The following is a 14,035-nucleotide window of genomic DNA, read 5'->3' as shown; positions in this document are numbered from 1 at the left end:
GGGCCTTTGCTAGGCACTTTGTGAAAGGCATGAAGACCCAGTCCCCCTCCCTTGCAGTGAGCAGACAGTGGATCAGGCAGGGGAGCCTCTGCAGGGAGAACGAGGGGAGCATGATACTCGAGACACAGGTGCTCGCTCTGGGGACGCAGATAAATGAGCTTCTGCTGACAGGGAGAGATTCACTAAGTGGACAGGCGTGTGAACAGTGGTTTCAGCTAAGGGTTAAGGGCAGGCTCCAGCCAGTCTGGGCCGAGGAGGTGTGGAGACCACCTAGATCTCGACTGCTAAGTGAGGAAGCACATCCTCAAGTGGCTGTCTTGGAGCCATGGAGAAGTACTTGGGACAAATCCAAAGCTGGGAGGAGGGAAGCACCAAGATGATCTTAGAGAAATTGGTCCCTGATCAAGCCATGCCTGAAGCTTGCCCTTTTAAGGCCTCTGAAAATTCCCATGTCCAGTAACTTTCCCCTCATCCAACTAAAACCAAAGCCTGGCTGACCTTTAACCCCGCAGATCATGTCCTGTCCTGATTTAATCCCTTGCCCCCCAAATCTGGACACTTGGAACCACAGATCCTTCTAAGCCCAGAACTGTGAAGCTGTGTGTATGCTCTGACCTCCCACAACCCCAAGGATCCAACATAACCCCTCCCACTGCCCTCCCTGACCCTTTGCAGCAGGAGGCCTAGCGGTCCCATCCTGAGGGGTCTGCTCAGCACAGCATCTTGCAGTCCATCCTTGAACGCGTGTTTAAGTCTCAGAATCAAATTGCCTTTCCAGTCAGTAAAATTCATAAGCGTCCAGACCTGTTGGAGTTAGTTTTGCTTCTTTCAAGTGAAAACCTCCAAATTAAGACAGTCTGCATCCCTTAGCCAGAGGCAGATGGTTATCTCTTGAGTAAGGAGAGTAAACACTGACCTCTTGAGAAAACTTTCAGTAATTGTGGAATATGGGAGGCGAGAAGGAGAGGAAACAACTAATGTGTTCTGAATCCTCACTCCAGAACAAAGTCATAGTGACAAGAAGAGGAAACAGCCTATTGCAGCAGGTTCCCCAGATTAGTCGCTGTCTTTTTATTTTTTGTTAATTAATAAAAGCTGAAAATAAATTCAAAGTAGCTTAAATAATTGTACCAAGACCCCTGGTCTAATTCAGGAGACCCGAGGCCTTATTTCAGTCCCATTTTGTGAGTTGTGCCATGTCTTTACTTGTCTCCGCATCTCAATTCCATCAGTAAATTGAAGGAATATTGCCTGCTCCCTGACTCACTGGGTTCTGAGGTTGGAATGAGATTATATACCAAGTCGTAAAGATCTTTGTAAGGTTGTAAAATCAGCGTAGGGGCACGGAGTATGAAAGGTCAGCTGCACCCCCCAAAGCTCAGGTTTCCCTAACAGGCTCCTTTCTTCCTGATGTCAAGGCTGACTTCCACCATATTAATTTTGGGAAGTCGGGGCAGCAGCTGGGTGACACAGCACTGGCTTGTCCACAGCCCATTAGCTCAAGTTCTGTCCGCAGCTTCCAGAAGCCAGTGTGGCTCCACCCGCCTCAGAACCCTGTCCTGTTGGAAATAGAGACGTCTGGAAGTCAATTACTTGGCTCACAGTTCAGTGTCTCTTCCTTAACGGAAACACAGAGCATCTTTTGAGGCCAAGGAGTACTGGCGACTCAGATTGCTATTCTCTGGCCACTGTGCTTGGGGCAGTTGGCCCCCCAAATGCTATTTGAATGGAAGTGAGTTGAGTTGAACTGAATCGAGCCCTCTTGGGCCAGTTCCCAAGCCTGGAGGACGCACAGAGCCCAGGCTGGCTGCTGTAGGAGGAGCTTGAGATGCTGAGCCGACAGCCTGCCACCACCGGACCGCGGCGCTGGTCCCCAGGGCGTCCTCGGGAGAGAGGACCACAGGCCAGACTCTCCTCCTCAGGGGCGCACTGAGCGTGTCTGTGAGAGAGCAGGTCCGCTCCTACCTGGAAGGTCAGCTTGCTCCGGAGGCTGCGTTTGGCTCTGTGCATCTGTGGGTTTTCTCTCCCTTTGTTCTTTGGATCCAGGAGTGACTTGTTTTACTGGGTTCTTAGCAGGGGCTAGAGAGTATGGAGGGAATGAAGAATATAACTTCATAGGTGTTTAAAAGAGAAATTCCACAGAAAGAACATCTTTCTAGGGCCTGTGACGTGCCAGGCAGTATTGGGGGATGCTGAGGTTATAAAAATGAGCCCCACACACCCTGTCCTCAGGGGGCTCTCAGAGGGCCTGTTCACGGGCAGCAGAGCACCAGCCCGCTAGGCAGGCTTCCTGTATATGACGATAGCAGCCTACAGTGTGTTTCCGAAGGACCCAAGCTTTTCTGGCTGAATGGTTTGTGCCTGTGTGTCTCCCCAAAAGGGACCCCGTACTGGCCATCAGCCTGTCAATGCCCTGCATGGAGGTGAGTGTGGCAGGCAGAGGAGCAATCTCAGCCACTCCTGCCTCCTGAAGGCAGGTCGTTTAAGAGTCAGAGGGCATCCTAAAGAATGGCAATGTGTGCAGTCTCAGAAAAGACAGAATGGTCTCTGCTTCCAAGGCAAACCATTCAATATCACAGTAATCCAAGTCTACGCCCTAACCACTAACGCTGAAGAAGCTGAAATTGAACGGTTCTATGATGACCTACAAGACCTTCTAGAACTAACACCAAAAAAAGATGTCCTTTTCATCATAGGGGACTGGAATGCAAAAGCAGGAAGTCAAGAAATAGCTGGAGTAACAGTTTGGCAAGTTTGGCCTTGGAGTACAAAATGAAGCAGGGCAAAGGTGAACAGAGTTGTGCCAAGAGAACACACTGGTCATAGTAAACACCCTCTTCCCACAACACAAGAGACGACTCTACACGTGGACATCACCAGATGGTCAATACCAAAATCAGATTGATTTTATTCTTTGCAGGTGATGATGGAGAAGCTCTATTCTGTCAGCAAAAACAAGACCAGGAGCTGATTGTGGCTCAGATCATGAACTCCGTATTGCAAAACTGAGACTTAAATCAAAGAAACTAGGAAAACCACTAGACCACTCAAGTATGACATAAGTCAAATCCCACTTCCCTGGTGGCTCAGATGGTAAAGCGTCTGCGTACAATGTGGGAAACCCAGGTTCAATCCCTGGGTCGGGAAGATCCTCTGGAGAAGGAAATAGCAACCCACTCCAGTACTCTTGCCTGGAAAAGCCCATGGACGCAGGACTGTGGTAGACTACAGTCCATGGGGTCACAAAGAGTTGGACAGGACTGAGAGACTTCACTTTCACTTTCTATGATTGTATAGTGGAAGTGAGAAATAGATTCAAGGGATTAAATCTCATAGGCAGAGTACCAACTATGGATGGAGGTTTGTGACACTGTATAGGAGGCAGTTATCAAAACCATCCCCAAGAAGAAGAAATGCAAAAAGGCAAAATGGTTGTCTGAGGAGGCTTTACAAATAGCTGAGAAGAGAAGTGAAAGGAAGGGAGAAAAGGAAAGATATACCCATTTGAATGCATAGTTCCAAAGAATAGCAGGGAGAGATAACAAAGCCTGCCTAAGTGATTAATGCAAAAATATAGAGGAAAACCACAGAATGGACATGTTTAGAGATCTCTTCAAGAAAATTAGAGAAACCAAGGGAACTTTGCATGCAAAGATGAGCACAATAAAGGACAGAAACAGTGTGGACCTAACAGAAGCAGAAGATATTAAGAAGAGGTGGCAAGAATACACAGAAGAACTATACAGAAAAGATCTTCATGACCCAGACAACCACGATGATGTGATCACTCAACTAGAACAGACATCCTCAAATGTGAAGTCAAGTGGGCCTTAGGAAGCATCACTATGAACAAAGCTAGTGGAGGTGATGGAATTCCAGCTGAACTACTTCAAATCCTAAAAGATGCTGTTGCTAAAGTGCTGCACTCAATATGCCAGCAAATTTGGAAAACTCAGCAGTGGCCACAGGACTGGAAAAGGTCAGCTTTCATTCCAATCCCAAAGAAAAGCAATGCCAAAGAATGTTTAAACTACCACACAATTGCATTCATTTCACACATTAGCAAAGTAATGCTCAAAATTCTCCAAGCTAGGCTTCACAGTGCATGAACCAAGAACTTCCAGATGTTCAAGCTGGATTTAGAAAAGGCAGAGGAACCAGAGATCAAATTACCAGCGTCCTATGATTGTTGGATCATAGAAAAGGCAAGAGAATTCCAGACAAACATCTACTTCTGCTTTATTGATTACACTAAAACCTTTGACTGTGTGGATCACAACAAACTGGACAATTCATAAAGAGATGGGCATACCAGACCACCTTACCTGCCTCCTGAGAAATCTGTATGCAGGTCAAGAAGCAACAGTTAGAACCGGACATGGAACAATGGACTGGTTCCAAACTGGGAAAGGAATACAGTCAAGACTGTATATTGTCACCCTGCTTATTTAACTTATATGCAGAGTACATCATGCAAAATGCTGGGCTGGATGAAGCACAAGCTGGAATCAAGATTGCCGGGAGAAATATCAATAACCTCAGATATGCAGATGACACCACCCTTATGGCAGAAAGTGAAGAACTAAAGAGCCTAGTGATGAAAATGAAAGAGGAGAGTGAAAAAAATGACTTAGAGCTCAATATTCAGAAAACTAAGATCATGGTATCCTGTCCCATCATGCATGGCAAAGAGATGGGGAAACCATGGAAACAATGGCAGAATTTATTTTGGGGGGCTCCAAAATCACTGCAGATGGTGATTGCAGCCATGAAATTAAAAGACGCTTGCTCCTTGGAAGAAAAGTTATGACCAACCTAGACAGCATATTAAAAAGCAGAGACATTACTAACAAAGGTCTGTCTAATCAAAGCTATGGTTTTTCCAGTAGTCATGTATGGATGTGAGACTTGGACTGTGAAGAAAGCTGAGCGCCAAAAAATTGATGCTTTTGAACAGTGGTGCTGGAGAAGACTCTTGAGAGTCCCTTGGACTGCAAGCAGATCCAACCAGTCAACCTTCAAGAAAATCAGTCCTGGGTGTTCATTGGAAAGACTGCTGCTAAAGCTGAAACTCCAATACTTTGGCCACCTGATGTAAAGAGCTGACTCTTTAAAAAAAACGACCCTGATGCTGGGAAAGATTGAAGGCAGGACAAGAAGGGGATGACAGAGGATGAAGTGGTTGGCTGGCATCACTATCTTGATGGACATGAATTTGAGTAGGTTCTGGGAGTTGCGAAAGGACAGGGAAGCCTGGTGGCTGCAGACCATGGAGTTGCAAAGAGTTGGACACGACTGAGCGACTGAACTGAACTGAAGGGTGGCAGTGGTGCGGCTGCTGTGGAGAACAGCTCAGTTGCATGCGCTTCGTTCACATCACTATGAACTACTTTTATTTTCAGTTGTTTAGTGATTATTAGTGTAATGTCTGCCCTCTCCCCCACGCCCTCTTAAAGTGTGGTTTCCTTGAGGGCTTGGCGTGGCAGACTCTAGGTCCACCCAAGTCTCTACAAGTGACCCAATTTCATCCCTTTTTACGGCTGAGTAATAGTCCCTTGTATATATGTAGCACATCTCCTTTATCCATTCCTCTGCGGAGGGACGTTTAGGTTGCTTCCATGTCCTGGCTATTGTAAATAGTGCCGCCTTAAACACTGAGGTGCATGGGTCTTTCTGAGTCATGAAAAGCGGTACGGATAAACCTATTTGCAGGGCAGGAAGTAGAGGCGCAGGTGCAGAGAATGGGCGTGTGGACACAGCAGGGGAAGGGGAGGGTGGGACGAACTGAGAGAGTAGCAGTTACATATCTACACGACTGTGTGTGAAACAGCTAGTGGGGAGCTGCTGTACAGCACAGGGAGCTCAGCTCAGTGCCCTGTGGTGGTGACCTGGAGGGGTAGGATGAGGGGTGGAGGGAGGCTCAGGAGGGAGGGGAGATATATATGCTTGTAGCTGATTCCCTTCCTTATCCAGCAGAAACTAACAACATTGTAAAGGAATGCTACCCCACCCCCCGCTAGCCCCCAGGGAAAGTGGCAGCCCTGCCTCCTTCTTTGCTACAGGTTTTCTCCTTCCCTCGGGGTTACCAGTGGAAACTCTTACAGGTGCTGTTGCAGAAGCATCTGCTGTCCCAGGCGGAGTGGCTGGAGTCCCCTACGCAGCGCATGACGGCCGACACTCTGCGGAAGCCTGTCTTGCAGTCACAGTTGATCATGGTACCCACCTCGTACCTGAGGACCTTGAACGTGGCGTTTCTGAGACTCGGAGGGTCATCATGACAAGCCTCTGCCAAGACAAAAAGGCACCTTAGTAATCCAGGAGCTTCCAAACATGGGCAGAGTCAACCATCAGAATGATCAAATCCACGTTTCTTCCCTTGACTTAAGGGGCTGGCATGTACCCCACTTCTTCCTGGAAAGAAACTCGGGCTGTTGAAGGTTCTGTAGAAACCTTCAGATCAGAGATGGTTCAAAATTTAACTTCAGCCAAGTTCTCCAAGCTACAGTGTCTTTCAAACTAAATGAATAGAAACAGCGGGGGTTTTACTCTGACGACTCCCGCCGAGCAAGCAGAGTTTTTACAAGGAACGTGAGGAAGGGCTTCCCTGGTGGGCCAGCTGGTAAAGAATCTGCCTGTGATGAGAGAGACCTGGGTTCGATCCCGGGGTTGGGAAGATCCCCTCGAGAAGGGAAAGGCTACCCACATGCCAGTATTCTGGCCTGCAGAATTCCAGGGTATAGTCCATGGGGTCACAAAGAGTCGGACACGACTGAGTGACTTTCACTTCACTAACATGAGGAAAGGCGGGCAGCAGGGAAAGCCACGCGGATTTAACTGAGGGATGAAATGTATCTGTTGAGAAATTGTTTCTTGGAGGAGAAATATTTGTTAAGTGTTCACTCGGGGTGTGGTGAGTAGGAAATGTGTTTCTCACCCATCTGCCCACCTCTGAGTTTACCAAATTTCTTCTCACCACAAAACCTGACCCTCCCTTGGCCCAAAAAACCGTCACTGGTTTCCCACTAAAGACACTTGAAGAAGTGGCCGAACACCCAACTATCATGGGGAGGGAAACGTGCTGGTCTCATCAGAACAGGGATTCCACTGTGTGTCTCTAGACACGTTGCCCTGCTTCAAGAGATGAGATTTTTCAGGAAAAAGTCATAGGTTGTGTGGAGGAGGTGGACAGGACGGCACAGGAAACAGAAGAAAGTGAGGCGGTCAGGGCTGCCTGCAGCTGGCCTCGCCAGCCAGGAGGAGGGCATCGGCTCTGGGCAGGTGGCTGCACCTGCGGCCGGCAGAGGCCCGTCTGCCAGTTGTGAGTCAGTCACTCGGCGTGGAGTGGAGCTTCTCTGAGCCCTCACGCTCTGCCCAGCCGCTCACCGACCTGGAGACCCCTATCCCCATCTAGGGTGCAGGACCCTCCTGACACCCCCAAGAGGATGAGGAGAATGTGAACAGCTTGCCCCACCTCTAACCCAGAAGGGACTAAACAACAGCAATTTGAATGGCCGAGTGGGCCAGCAGTTGCAGAGGAACCTGTAACGTAACGTGCATGCTGAGACACTTCAGTCATCTCTGACTCTTTGCGACCCCGTGGACTGTAGCCCACCAGGCTCCTCTGTCCATGGAATTCTCCAGGCAAGAATACTGGAATGGGTTGCCATGCCCTCCTCCAGGGGATCTTCCCCACCCAGGGATCGCACCCGCGTCTCTTATCGTCTCCTGCTTTGGCAGGCGGGATCTTTACCATTAGCGCCACCTGGGAAGCCCGTCACATAATTAAATTCTGGTAATTGTAATAATCATAATAAGGCAAGAAATGTGGTGGAAAGGGAAAGAAGCTGGGTCTCTAAATTGTAGCTCCACCAGCTTACTAGCCACACAGTTTTATTGTAGTTACTTATCTAAGACGCAGCTTCTTTTTCTGTAACATTTGTATAATAATTATTATTTAACTGATTTGTTCTAAATATTATGTGAAATAACATATCAAGGTAACTTGCAGAGCACCCAGCACATAATAGTCATAGAATAGATGCTAGTTCAGCTCCTTTTTTCTCTGTCCAGAAAAAGCAATCTTACATGTCCCTCAGTAAATGAGTGGACAAATAAACTGTGGTAAATTCAGACAATGGAATGTTATTCAGAGCTAAAAAGAAATGAGCTATCAAGCCAGAAGAAGACATAGAGGAAACATTGATGCATATTACTAAGTGAAAGAAGAAAATCTTAAAAGACCACACATTGTATGATTCTAACTATAAGGCATTCTAGAAAAGGAAAAACTATGAAGGCAGTAAAAAAAAAAAAAAAAAAATCAATGGTTGCCAAGGGTTATGGAGAAGGCAGACCCACTCCAGTACTCTTGCCTGGAAAATCCCGTGGACGGAGAAGCCTGATAGGCTGCAGTCCATGGGATCGCTAAGAGTCGGACACGACTGACCGACTTCACTTTCATTTTTCATTTTCATGCATTGGAGAAGGAAACGGCAACCCACTCCAGTGTTCTTGCCTGGAGAATCCCAGGGACAGGGGAGCCTGGTGGGCTGCCGTCTATGGGGTCACACAGAGTCGGACACGACTGAAGCGACTTAGCAGCAGCAGCAGCAGGGAGGCTGGAGAGATGAATATGTAGAGCACAGAGGATCTTTAGGGAGTGATTCTTAGGGAAATTACTCTGTATGATACCATAATGATGGGTACAATAAATAAGTGGGCAAAGACTGCTCAAGTCACTTCTCCAAAGAAGATATATGATTATCAGTAATCACTTGAAAAGCTGCTCAAGACCACATTAGACATCATGGGAAAGCAAATCAGAAGCCACTGTTAAAAGAGTCCATTAGAATGGGTAAAATAGGTACAAGACTGATAATACCAAATGTTGGCAGGGAGCAACTGCAACTTGCTGACATTGCTGGTGGGAGTGAAAATAACACTGTTACTTTGGAAAATTCAAAGTTTTTAAAAATGAAGTTAGATATATAGCTGCCCTAATCCAACCATCCCACTCCTGGGTATTTATCCAGGAGTGAAATCTTGTTTCTATGAAAACACTTAAACATTTGTAGTAGCTTTAAGAAATCTCAGAAACATTAAGTTGAACAAAAGAAGATAAAACAACACACACGCACGTTGATTCCACTTCTATAAAGTTTAAGAAAAGACAGACTAGTATACAGAAAGAAATTAAACCAGGGTTGTGGTGGGCGGGATTGACTGCAAGGAGTCGATGGGGTGATGGAAATGATGGGTCCTTGGGTGTACATCTTCATTCTGATGACAAATTGAAATTATAATGGACTCATCACAGTTCAGGCAGACAAAAGTGGAGTCAGGGAAGACTTCAGCATGGAAGACCTGCTCTCAGGCACCTCCCTGCACCAAGAACTTGAATTTTCTCTGAATTGCACTGAACTTAAGGACACCACCAACCGTTTTCAAAGCAGTATCTGCCAGCAGCTGCAAACTGATGGCCTCAAGGTCCCCCCTTGAAACTGTGCATGCAGCCTTTTCAGATGTCAGCCGATTGGTACTCAACAAGCACCCTTATGCTTGCCAGCTCCAGCTATAATTCTTGGTAAACAAGTCATGTCACTAACTGTAACCTTGTGGGTTTTCCCTTTATAAGCCTCCCTTGTTTTATTGTTGGGAGTGGAGTGGGGAGACAATTCACGGGCTTCTTTTCTTAATTTTTATTGGAGTCTAGTTGCATACAATATTGTGCTAGTTCCTATTGTACAACATAATGAATCGGCGTAGATATACATAGATCCCCGATTTTGGGGGACTTCCTTCCCATTTAGGTCACCACAGAGGGTGGAGTAGAGCTCCCTGTGTTATACAGTAGGTTCTCATCAGTTATCTGTTTTATACAGAGTATCAATAGTGTCAGTCCCAACCTCCCAATTCTCACCACCCTTGCCCTTTCCCCCTTGGTCAAGGGCTTCTCTGGGGTATTCCTACCAAACCCCAAATAAACACCTTTTTATTTCAATCAGGTCTCCATTTCTGACATTTTTGGTTAATGGCCAAAACTCATCAAAATCGTACACTTCAGATCTGTGCATTTCACTGCAAGTAATTTTACTTCCAAAAAAATCAGTAAGAAGTATACCGAGCAACTCTCACGATTATCCACTAGCATAAAGAATCAAGGATTGACCTCAGATGCATTCAGAATCTGACAACTCAATCACAAACCAAGAAAGTTTCCAAACACAGAAATTGGAAAAGAACCAGGCAAATTGCCCTTGGGAAAACTTGATGTCCTTAAAAACTATTTACATGGTGATATGCTTTCTTTAATTAGGCCATGGAAATTTCCGGGATCATCATAAATTAGCCTGAGCATCGAGGAGGTCATGTGGGGACAAGGGAGAGTTCCAGAACTTCTTACTCCCACAGACTTGCTTTTTATCAAAGCATCTTTCCTGAAATCTGGAAGCAATGGAACTTCCCTGATCTATGCCTAAGAACTAGTAAAGAACTTGACTATATAACCCTTTGCCCGGAAACCATGCAAAGACTGATCCAGATGTCATCTAAAGAAGGTGGAGTGGGAGGGTGTTCAGAAAAGGCAGACAGAGGGTGGGGTGTTCTTTTTAATAGGATTAAATCTGGGATTTTTTAAAAGTCCTTCTCAGACTGGTCATAAAAGAAACAGCAGTACAACATCTTTAAAAAAAAAAAAAAAAGGAAAATGCCTCTTCTCTCCTGAAATCGTGCAGAGGAGCGAGTGAGTGAAAGTTGCTCAGTCGACTCCGACTCTTTGTGAACCCATGGACAGTTAACCCGCCAGGCTCCTCTGTCCATGGAATTCTCCAGGCTAGTGTACTGGAGTGCGTAGCCATTTTCTTCTCCAGGAGATCTTCCTGACCCAGGGATCAAACCCAGGTCTCCTGCATTGCAGGCGGATTCTTTATCATCTGAGCCGCCAGGGAAGAAGAGGAGTATCGAAGGGCAATTCAGTTTATGTGACTCAGCAAAATGTCTTTACATCCCCTTTCCTCATATTATCCTTACAGATTTTCTTCTCACACAGCATGGCAGCTGCCCTCATTCCCTAGTTTTACTCTAAAATTCTCTGAGTTCAGCAAAGGGGCTTTTTCCGTCTTTACTCTTGCACCCACATTTCCAAATATATTTCCTGTTTGCACCGGAGGCTCTGCCTTTCTAACAGAAGTCTTTCTCTGCTTTCTACTCTGCCCATTTCCCCAACTCAGGAGGCAAACACAGAAAAAGTTTTTGCAAGTGGGAAGAGAACTGCTTTTCTCTCTGTCATTTTAAAGCATCAATACATTTCTAAATTGGATGTTATTTTCTCTTCAGAGAGGATTGAAAGTGTGTGCTGCTTCTGGAGTGGAGGAGAACTGTGTACATTCCTAGTCTGGTGCTGGGACTTGGGGTGAATGTTCAGAGCTTGGACCAGGGGTCCAGGCGGGGTCCTACCAGGGGCTCAGAGGAACACTGATGTGATTTTGCCACCTCCTACCTTTAGTGTGTGCAGAGGCAGAAAGAGAGCCAGTAATTATCACTAATCCTGCAAACCCCAAGAGCTTCCACTCTCACTTAGAGAGTTAAAATTGAGCTCTTCTGACGTCGAAAGTGTTTCCTGTCTCATCTCAGATTTTAGCTAAGACAGGTAATTGGAAAGACGCAGGAGGGACCCCACACACGTGTCCCTCTGCCCTGCAACCACCCCACCTCCCTCCACACTGGCCCAGGTGAAGCTCCTCTTGGGATATTTGTAGGTTTGTTGCCTCCGGGAATTCCCCGTTCAACCAAAGTGCAGGAACCCGTGCACTTTCGACGTCTCCAGCTGACATTGGCGACAGTCACTGAGAGCTGCCTTGCTCTGGACTGTGTCACCACGCAGGTCTGGGAGGAAGGTGGACGAGGGCGGGGGCCCCTGGGACACTCAATGCTTTTCATCTCCGTTGTTTTGTTTTCCCTCCAGTGGATCACTGGAGCCTCACCTCCTCCATCTCACCACGCCCATGCAAGGGGAGAGAGAGCTGAGGCATCCACTGGATGTCCAGGGATTCAGACCAACTATTCTGTCTCCCAGGCATCTGCTCCCTCCTTTCTTGCCTCTTCTTCTTGTACTTTTCATTTTTTAGAGATTTATTGATTTGTTTTTGGCCGTGCTGGGTCTTCATTGCTTTGCGTGGACTTTCCTCTAGATGTGGCGAGTTGGGGTGCCCAGGCTGCTCACTGTGGCGTTGCTTAATGCAGAGCACGGGCGCTAGGCACACGGCCTCGGTCGCTGAGGCTCACCAGCCCTAGAGCAGGCGCTCCGTGGTTGTGGCGAACAGGCTTGGTTGCCCTGCAGCAGGTGGGATCTTTCCGGACCAGGGGTTGAACCGGTGTCCCTTGTCTTGGCAGGCAGATTCTTTTCCACTGGGCCACCAGGGAGGGCCTGCTCTCTCCTTTTGGACGTTAGACCAGACCATCAACCATTTGCTGCTGTTTCCAGGACAGCTCCTGCTGCTTGGGTTTCCAATACAAGGTGAGAAACTTGGTGAGGCAGGGCGGTCACTTCCCTTCCTCTAAGTGACCGGCCACCCGATACGAGTGACAGAGATGCAGACCGAGGCTTCCTAATTGGAGGTGGGGTCCTGATACCCTTTCTCTCGCTCCGCATGTGCTTTCAATGCCACTCCCCCCAACATAAAGCCACCCTTCATGTTTTGCCATTTTGTTTTTAGAAGAGAGTAGAACTAAGATCTGGGCTTCCCCAGGGGCTCGGTAGTAAAGCGCCAATGCAGGAGACCTGGGTTCAGTCCCTGGGTCGGGAAGATCCCCTGGAGAAGGAAATGGCAGCCCACTCCAGTATTCTCGCCTGGGGAATCCCATGGACAGAGGAGTCTGGGGGGCTACAGTCCTTGGGGTCACCAAGAGTCGGACACGATTTAGCAACTAAACAATGGCAAACGCAAAGAACTAAGATGAGTTTTGGGCTGAGGTGTTTTCGTGTCCCTCGAGTTACCCAGAAATACCAGCATCTGGAGGGAAGTCGGTCCTTTGAGCAGGAAGTCTGATTCTCTAGAGCCAGAAGGACTCTGCTTCACTTGTGCACAGCAAAGCCTCTCACACTTTGACATGCAGACATCTGGCCTGCGGGGGGCTTGTTGAAATGATAGGGTGAGTGTGGATGCTGAGACGATTTCTCACGAGTGCCTCGAAGCTGCCGGGGGCTGCAGCCGCGTTCAGCATCTAGCAGTGGCTGCCCCCTCCCCAGGGGTCCGCCTTCCCCAGGGGCCGACCATCGGGGTCCTTAGGTACCACTAAACCTGCTTCGGGAACACTTTGTTCCCAGGAAAAGCATCTGAGAGGGTGCACTGAGAGCTCCCTTGGCTGGAGGAAAGGTGGATGGGTGAAAACAGTTGTGGACTAGGTGATTTATTATTATTATTCTTTTCTGATGTTGCTGAAAACAAAAGAGCACTCATATGGCCCCTGTGGCCTGTGTGAGTGACATGAAAGACAGGGAAAGGGAAGGGGCTTCCAAAGGATGTGGACAAGGTCTGAGATAAGATTCTTCACTTTGTGAGTGAATCAAGGTCAAGTTGTGTTTGCCTGAACAGCCAGGCCAGCTCTGAGTGCCTGGCTTCATCTTTGTGCCCATCTGCCTGGCCATCCATATGCTCGAGACTGGAGGTAGACATCAGAAGAGCTCTCTAAGCACAGGAACTTCTAGGAACTTTTACTGAGCTTTACCCAAGGGATACAGGAGCCATTAAAGTTTGGGGCACTGGATAAAGAAATGGATAACAAACTGGATAACTGGATAAACAAACTCAAAACACTCTCTGTGTCAAATCTAAGAACCCTGAGATTTGCTGTTGTTGTTCAATCGCTAAGTCGTCTCCAACTCTTTGTGACTCTGTGGACTGCAGCACGCCAGGCTTCCCTGTCCTTCACTATCTCTCAGAATTTGCTCAAACTCATGTCCATCGAGTCAGTGATGCCATCCAACCATCTCATCTTCTGTCACCCGCTTCTCCTCCTGCCCTCAATCTTTCCCTGA

General features: G+C 47.4%; 1 protein-coding gene across 1 annotated transcript in view; it reads right to left on the bottom strand.

Annotated features, from left to right (window-relative positions):
* IL2RA (interleukin 2 receptor subunit alpha) overlaps positions 1–14,035 on the bottom strand; it is a 46,114-nt gene that overhangs the window by 8,320 nt on the left and 23,759 nt on the right. Inside the window, exons 2-3 of the mRNA XM_040248258.1 lie at positions 6,103–6,285; positions 1,966–2,079 (exon numbers count right to left, since the gene is read on the bottom strand). Of these exons, the coding sequence (XP_040104192.1) occupies positions 1,966–2,079; positions 6,103–6,285 (297 nt within the window). The remainder of the gene's footprint in view (positions 1–1,965; positions 2,080–6,102; positions 6,286–14,035) is intronic.

Source organism: Oryx dammah, unplaced genomic scaffold (assembly GCF_014754425.2).
Source record: "Oryx dammah isolate SB20612 unplaced genomic scaffold, SCBI_Odam_1.1 HiC_scaffold_10, whole genome shotgun sequence".
Classification (NCBI taxonomy): Eukaryota; Metazoa; Chordata; class Mammalia; order Artiodactyla; family Bovidae; genus Oryx; species Oryx dammah.
This window is presented reverse-complemented; position numbering and strand designations above follow the sequence as displayed.